The sequence below is a fragment of the Drosophila sulfurigaster genome, chromosome 4 (assembly GCF_023558435.1).
Source record: "Drosophila sulfurigaster albostrigata strain 15112-1811.04 chromosome 4, ASM2355843v2, whole genome shotgun sequence".
NCBI classification, from domain to species: domain Eukaryota; kingdom Metazoa; phylum Arthropoda; class Insecta; order Diptera; family Drosophilidae; genus Drosophila; species Drosophila sulfurigaster.
The window spans coordinates 2,000,803-2,008,690 of NC_084884.1; the positions used below are offsets into that span (position 1 = coordinate 2,000,803).

General features: G+C 46.5%; 1 protein-coding gene across 1 annotated transcript; it reads right to left on the reverse strand.

Annotated features, from left to right (window-relative positions):
- Positions 1 to 379: 379 nt before the first annotated feature.
- Positions 380 to 2,266, reverse strand: LOC133846936 (uncharacterized). The gene is made up of 4 exons (XM_062281648.1): positions 2,021 to 2,266; positions 1,622 to 1,838; positions 739 to 1,373; positions 380 to 682 (listed from the first exon to the last, which is right to left on the reverse strand). The coding sequence occupies exons 1-4, from the start codon at positions 2,264 to 2,266 to the stop codon at positions 380 to 382; spliced, it is 1,401 nt and encodes a 466-aa protein (XP_062137632.1).
- Between the last annotated feature and the right edge of the window lie 5,622 nt (positions 2,267 to 7,888).

A 7,888-nucleotide genomic window follows, 5' to 3' on the forward strand; every position in this document is an offset into this window, starting at 1 on the left:
CAAAAGGTTTTAACAACAAGTAAGAGGGTAACAGTCGAGTGTGCTCGACTGTGAGATACCCGCCACCCATTTTAATAAAGGCAAAATATTGCGGTACTATTTTCAAAATATACCGAAAACACTAAAAATACTTATAATATACCAAATTGTATGTTTGGTATATCGATATAGTACACCGTTCAAAATATACCATAGACGGCACAATGTACCAGATTGTCGGCCAAAGCAACTAAGACCCTAGTAAGTAGGCGTTTTTGCCCATACACTACCACAATTTTTATCTTATCGCAACCAAATTTTCAGGAATCATAACTTTTATTATTATTATTCGGTGACACTACAACCCATTTCGGGTTTTGGCTGACCTCAGCGTCTCCCTTCAGGCGCCTCTGCTCTTTGCGCGCCTCCTCCAATTAGAAATACCCAGTAGATTAAGGTCCTGCTCTACTTGGTCCTTCCATCGAAGATTTGGTCGTCCCCTTCGTCGTCGCCCGTAGTCGACTCTCGCTTCCATTCGCACAACGTGGCGGAGCCAGCGCAGACGTTGTATCGTGATGCGCCGTACCACGTCCACGTCGTCGTACAACTCGTACAGCTCGTGGTTCATCCGAATGCGAAAGTCGTCCCCAATCCGAACGGGACCGAAGATCTTGCGAAGAATTTTTCTCTCGAACACCCCATGCTTCTGGCATATAGGCGTTTTCTTGTCGGGCTATCGAATGCAGCTATGTAATCGACAAATAGATGGTGTGTGTCAATTCCATTTTCGTGGGTTTTCTCCAGGATTTGGCGCAATGTGAAGATCTGGTCTATGGTGGATTTACCAGGTCTGAAGCCGCACTGATAAGGTCCGATCAGTGTGCTGGTATACGGCTTCAGTCGTTCACATATTACGCTCGATAGGACCTTATATGAGATGGCAATCAGGCTAATTCCCCGGTAGTTGGTGCTTATCGTCGGGTCGCCTTTCTTCAGCACAGGACAAAGGACGCTGAGATTCCAATCGTTGGGCATGCTTTCTTCTAGCCATATTTTGCAGAACAGCTGATGCATGCACCTTATCAGCTCTTCGTCGCCGGCCTTAAACAACTCCGTAGGCAGTCCATCAGCACCGGCTGCTTTGTTGTTTTTGAGTCGCATAATAGCAACTCGGACCTCGTCATGGCTAGGTAGTGGTATATCCACATTGTCGTCGATTGGTGGTATCGGGCTGCTTCCTCCAATGGCGGGATTGGTGCCGTCATCCTCTGCTAGCAGCTTGGAGAAATGCGCCCTCCATAACCTCAGCGTGCACTGAGTATCTGTAACCAGATTCCCGTTTTCATCTCGACAGTTAGATGCTCCAGTCTTGAAACCTTGTGTCAGACGCTTCACTTGTTGGTAAAATTTTCGAGCATCATTTCTGTCTTGCAACACCTCGAGTTCCTCGCACTCTCGCTTTTCTTTCTCCCGTTTTTCCGTCTAAAAGCCGCCTCTCTTCCTTCCTTTTCTCCCTGTAACGTTCACACGTAGCTCGGGTTGCGCCAGACTGCAGCGTTCTTCTGTATGCGGCCTTTTTGCCGCAGCTGCGACGCGACACTCTTCGTCATATCATTGGTTCCGTGTGGGTGGGCGCTTGAACCCAATGGCTGTTTCAGCGGCAGCTCGCATGGAGTGGGATATGTGCGCCCAGAGTCCGACGGCGTCAACAGGAAGAGGGGTAGGTTGGTGGAGCAGTTCCGAGAGGTGAGTGGAGTAGGCTGTTGCTGTCCGTTGTGATCGCAGCCTAGTGTCGTCAAGCTTTCATTGCGTGATGGGGCGTACGTTTTTCGCTCGGCATAGCCGCATGCGTATCTTGGCTGCGAGATAGTGAGATAGTGGTCCGAGTCTATGTTGACTCCACGATATGTACGCACGTCCATCACGCTTGAGGCATGCCTTCCGTCTATCACAACATGATCAATTTGGTTGCGCGTTTTTGATTAGGAGACAGCCATGTGGCCTTATGGATGTCGAGGTGCCGAAATCTGGTGCTACTCACTACCATGTTTCGCGCCGCGGCGAAGTCAATCAGCCTGAAACCGTTGTTCGAGGTAGTCTCATGGAGGCTGAATTGACCGACGGTGCGGTCAAAGATGCGTTCGCGCCCAACCTTTGCGTTGAAGTCCCCGAGGATGATCTTCACGTCATGGTTTGGGCAGCGGTCGTATGTGTCCTCGAGTCTCGCGTAGAATGCATCCTTAGCAGCATCGTCCTTCTGCTCCGTCGGGGCATGCGCGCAAATCATGGTAAGATTGAAAAATCTAGATTTGATGCGGATTGTAGCCAGCCGTTCCCTCACTGGGATGAAATTGGAGACGTGGTGGCGAAGTCTCTGGCTTATTACAAATCCGCATCCAAATTCGCGCCTCTCCGCATGGCAGCTGTAGTAAATATCGCAGTTTGCTCGCTTGGAGCAACCTTGTCCTGTCCATCTCATTTCCTGGATGGCGGTAATGTCAGCCTTTAATTTTTCGAGGGCATCCGCCAGTTGGATAGAGGCACCTTCCCAATTAAGGGTTCGGACATTCCAGGTGCATATCCGTAAATCGTAGTCCTTTTCAGTTTGCGGTGGTCGTCAACATAAGGGGATCCTATCCGAGGCTTTCGCTTTGGTTTACCTTAGGCTTCTTTTTTCTGAGGCGGGTTCCAAACCCTGCGCTCAACCATTTACCGTCCGGATGACTCGCTGCACACATTAGCTCGCTATCTAGCGGATGCTAAGATAGCTACCCAGGAGGTGCCACGAGGAGGCTGTGTGTCAACTTGCAATCATTCGTAGACAGAGATCGCACTGGCGGCCACCAAGTTGACCGCAATCAGAAACTTTACTCTGTACGAATGAAAGCCATCCCATCCCAGGAATCATAACTACTATAGTAATTATTGTATATACCAATTCGCAACTCTAGCTTTAAAATTACGCTTGTTATTCGATTTTTTGATTTGCGAGGCGGAAGTGGGAATTTGAAACAAACTTGTTCTGCGTGCAAACATAACAAATGCTGTCGAATTATAGCTCTATTTCTTATAGTCTCTGAGATCCAGTGTTTCATATGGACAGACGGTCAGACGGACATGGCTAGATCGTCTCGGCTGTTGACGCTGATCAAGAATATATATACTTTATAGGGTCGGAGATGCCTCGTTCTTCCTGTTACATACATTTCCTGCCGGCAAAAAGTTATAACACCCTTCTAACCTATGGCTAGTGGGTATAAAAAGGTTTAAATTGTTTCAGTGAGTGTCCATATACGTGTGTAGATTTGTCAATTCTGAATTCATAATATGTAAGCTCATTATGTGTTTTTGCGTAATTTGAATTATTAGGGAGCAACATTTTGATTAGCATTGCAGAACTGCTAGAAGTGTGGCGTAAGCAAGGAGCTTTTGCGAGAAACGAAATGACATATACACTTTCATAACTTGTTGATCTTGCTGTCCTATTAAAAGTACTTGCGTTAAACTCTGAAATAACCGTCTGAAAAATCACAAGAGTTTTATGATATTATATTTTCCGCTTAACATATACTATAGATGCCACCCAGAACGGCATGAATTTGGTTGTGGTTTCGTCGTAGGTGCCAGGCTGCGGCGCCGAGTCTCTGACTTTCGGCCAACAAACGAGAGAATTGCAATGATCCGAATTACTGCCAGATTCTTTAACATCAGCCTGATATGCGCACATGCCCCAACGGAGGAAAAGGACGATGCCACCAAGGACGCTTTCTATGCGCAGCTCGACCGAGCTTATGGCCGCTGTCCTTCCCATGACATTAAAATTCTCCTCGGGGATTTTAATGCCAAGGTAGGACGAAAAGACATCTTTGGTGCCACCGTCGGGTGATTTAGTCTACATGAGACCACCTCGAGCAATGGTCTCAGCTACGCATAATATGGTAGTTCGTAGTACTGAATTCCGTCATTTGAACATTCATAAGGCATATTGGCTCTCTCCCGATCGACTAACCAGAAATCAGATCGATCATGTTGTGATCGATGCAAGGCACGCATCTAATATACTCGACGTGCGATCCTGTCGGGGTCCCAACATCGACTCCGACCATTATCTTGTTGCAGCTAAGATTCGCACACGGCTATGTGTGGCGAAGATTGCACGTCGAAGTGCGTTAAGAAGGCTGGACATCGGAAAGCTGCAATCACAACAGGCGAAGAATGCATTCTCCACTCACGTCTCGGGGCTATTAAGCCGAGCACCTTCAATACCTGAAGACATAAGCGATATGTGGGCGCTCATATCTCACTCTCTGCGAGCCTCGGCAGAAGAAGTGCTTGGATTCCAGCGTCCTCCAACAAGGAATCCATGGTACGATCAGGAGTGTCATGACGCAACAGCTGCAAAGGACGCCGCCTACAGAAGAACACTGCAGGCTGGGGCGACACGAACTATTGTGGATGTCTACAGGTCGAGAAGAAGAGACGAAAAACGCCTTTTCAGACGCAAGAAGAAAGAGCAGGAAAGGCGAGAGTGTGAGAGCATAGAGAGCAGCAGATGCAGAAATGAAGCACGTAACTTCTACCAGAGGGTCAAGCGTCTGACCCAAGGATTTAAGACTGGTGCAGTGGCGTGCAGGGACGATGATGGAAATCTTGTCACAGAAGCAGAGGTCGTGCTGAAGTTATGGAGGGATCACTTCTCGAGTCTGTTATCTGGCTCAAGCACATACTCTGAAGACTATGATCCACGAACCCCAATCTATGGCACTGATATTGAAGTGCCAATCCCAAGTCATATCGAAATCAAGGATGCAATCCAACGGCTTAAAACAACAAGTCTGCAGGTGCTGACGGCCTGCCGGTAGAATTGTTTAAGGCAGCTGGTGATATGTTTGTAGGGAGCATGCACCAACTAATCAGTAAGATATGGCTCACGGAGAGCATGCCCGAAGATTGGAACCTCAGCATGATCTGTCCCATCCTGAAGAAGGGTGATGCCACGTTGCGCACCAACTACCGCGGAATTAGTCTTCTTCCAGTTGCATACAAGGTCCTAACGAGCGTATTGTGTGAAAGACTGAAACCCCATGCTGAAGCACTGATTGGACCTTATCAGTGCGGGTTCAGACCTGCCAAGTCCACCGTTGACCAGATTTTCACCTTGCGCCAAATCCTGGAGAAGTCTTACGAAAACCAGATCGACACGTACCATCTCTTCGTCGACTACAAAGCCGCATTTGATAGCCCCGGCTAGTCAGCAAAGCTGACTAGACTTTGCAGAATGACATTGAGCAACACCATCAGCTCTGTCAAGGTAGGATGTGGCCAATCCGACACCTTTACTACCAAGTGTGGCCTCAGACAAGGTGACTCGCTGTCTTGTATACTCTTCAATATTTTAATGGAGAGTATTATAAGAAAGGCTGGTGTACATTGGACGGGCACGATATTAACCAACAGAAGCTCCTTAGTTACGCTGATGATATTGATATCATTGGCCGCACCAAGCGTGATGTCACAGGAGCCTTCGGGGCTATTGAAAAGGAATCAGCGAAAGTAGGACTAGCGGTGAATATGGAGAAAACAAAGTTTATGGTGTGCTCTAGCAGAGAATCGCGGCGTCTTGATTCTCAGCTGACTGCAGAAAACTATAGCTTTGGGTCCGACAAGGAGTTTATTTACCTAGGCACTGCTATAACAAGTACAAATGATGTCAGTCTGGAGATTAAGCGGAGAATAACACTTGCCAACAGGTGTTACTTTGGGCTGAGTAGGCAGTTCAATAGTAGAGTTCTCTCTCGACGCACAAAACCACACTCTACAAGACGCTCATTCTTCCAGTACTCCTATATGGTGCAGAGTGCTGGACAGTGACGCAGTCAGATGCAGCTGCTCTTGGAGTGTTCGAGTGTTGGTCCAATCTGCGTGGACGATGTTTATCGCATCAGATACAACCACGAGCTGTATGAGCTGTACGGTGATGTTGACGTAGCCAGTCGAGTGAAATCTCAAAGACTTCGCTGGCTGGGCCACATTGCCCGTATGGATGAAGACGCTCCGGCTCGTAAGGTGTTTGATGCGGTGATTGTTGGGACACGAAGGAGAGGACGACCCCGAACGCGTTGGCAAGACCAGGTGATGGAAACCGTGTCCACACTTGGTGTTACCAACTGGCGAAGGCGCGCTCAGGACAGGGACGCGTGGAGGCACATTGCGCTTCAGGCTGAGACCCGATAAAAGGGTTGTCATGGCCATATAATAATAATAATATTTTCCGCTTTATTCGCGAACAAAGAATGGACCTAATTGTTGTTGGTACAACGAAAACGAAACGAAAAGATAACGTAGAGAGTGAATGATGACGCGCTGATGAGTTCTTGATTTCAACTGCCTTTATGATTCTATGCTAAGTTACATTAAGCCTAACTTAACTAGAGTGGCGAAGCGAGGCGAATTCGCTCAGAGAGCAACAAACGAAAGCTTTATTGCGCTCTCGCTTCGCCCTAATTCTAACAACTTCATTTGGTACTTCATGCTCTTAACTAATATTAATCAAATGCGCCAACATCGTCACTATTCGCAAAATGATAAACAAGCCCGTGGTAAAGCCTTTTCGATTTTTTTTTCTTGAATAACTTCCATATTTATTATCCGATCAGGAAATTTTCAGCACGCATTTGAAATAGGACATTCATCCTGTGTTCCAAAATTGGGGTCTCTAACTTGAAAATTGCTTTAGATAATTGCTTTTTTCGATTTCTGTGGGCGGAGAGGGTCGTTGACACGCCCACTTTTCTAAAATACTTTCCTATAGTGATAACCTTCATTATCCAAGAAACCTGCATTCAAAAATCTTGTTAATTTAAAAATTTTAATTTTGGCCACAAAAACGGGTCAAATTCAGCGGTCCAAAACAACAACATTTCGTACGTAAAGTAACTGGAGAGTTACCCGATATTCTGCTGTCCATTCGCTGGTATCATATTTGATTTCCCTTGACGAAAAGTAGGTTCTAATTATCATCATGAGATACCGTGGGACTTTAAAGAAGTGCCTTTGGCTTCTCAGAAAAAAAAAAGAAAACATCCTGTGGTTTTGTTACGTGTTGCCACTTTATGGACGTCTACATTTAAAACAGCTGTTAGATCTGACCACCAAGCTTTGACACTTGCTCGAGATGTGCCCGAAGTCTAGGGATTTGAAACAATGAGTCCTGGGCTCCTTCACAATTACTATACAACGCATCAAGCCAACTCTAAACTTACCCAGTTGCATGATCTTCGAGGCCCTCATTCGGGGCACCAGGACATCGCCGTCTGACATAACAACTTGTTCGACCATTGCAACTTGTTCCACCATTGCAACTTGTTCGACCATTGCAATTGCCACCTCCTCTTTGGTCACCAGCTCGTCCAGGTCACTGACCACCAGTTCCGTTCGCTGTACGATTCGTCCGATGTTCGAAATTCGAAATCAGCCAGCCGCTCAGCGGTTGTTGCCATGGCTTATCAGTTTTCAGTGAAACCAATATTTGCACTGGTTAACATATCTATGTATTATTTGGTTAATGATAAAATAAGTTTCATGGCCCTATGCCCCAGAGATGTTTGAAGAAGTACCATCAGGAAGCAACGATTTATTAAGTTTGGCCAATATTTTGTCTGGCCAAGAAAACGAATTGCACAACAACAACGAGCGTCATGATCAGACTCAAAATGTTCGCGAAAATTCTGACCTAGGAGAGAGTATTCACCAGGATTTGCAAAACACAATTCAAAAGCTGCAAGAAGAATTACGTTTAAGCAAAGAGGAATTGCGAAATTCTCAGTACATCGCAGCTGCACATCAGATGTCTACATCAGAAATAGACAACAACAACGGCGCCACACAGTGTTTGCGCGCAGCTGCACAG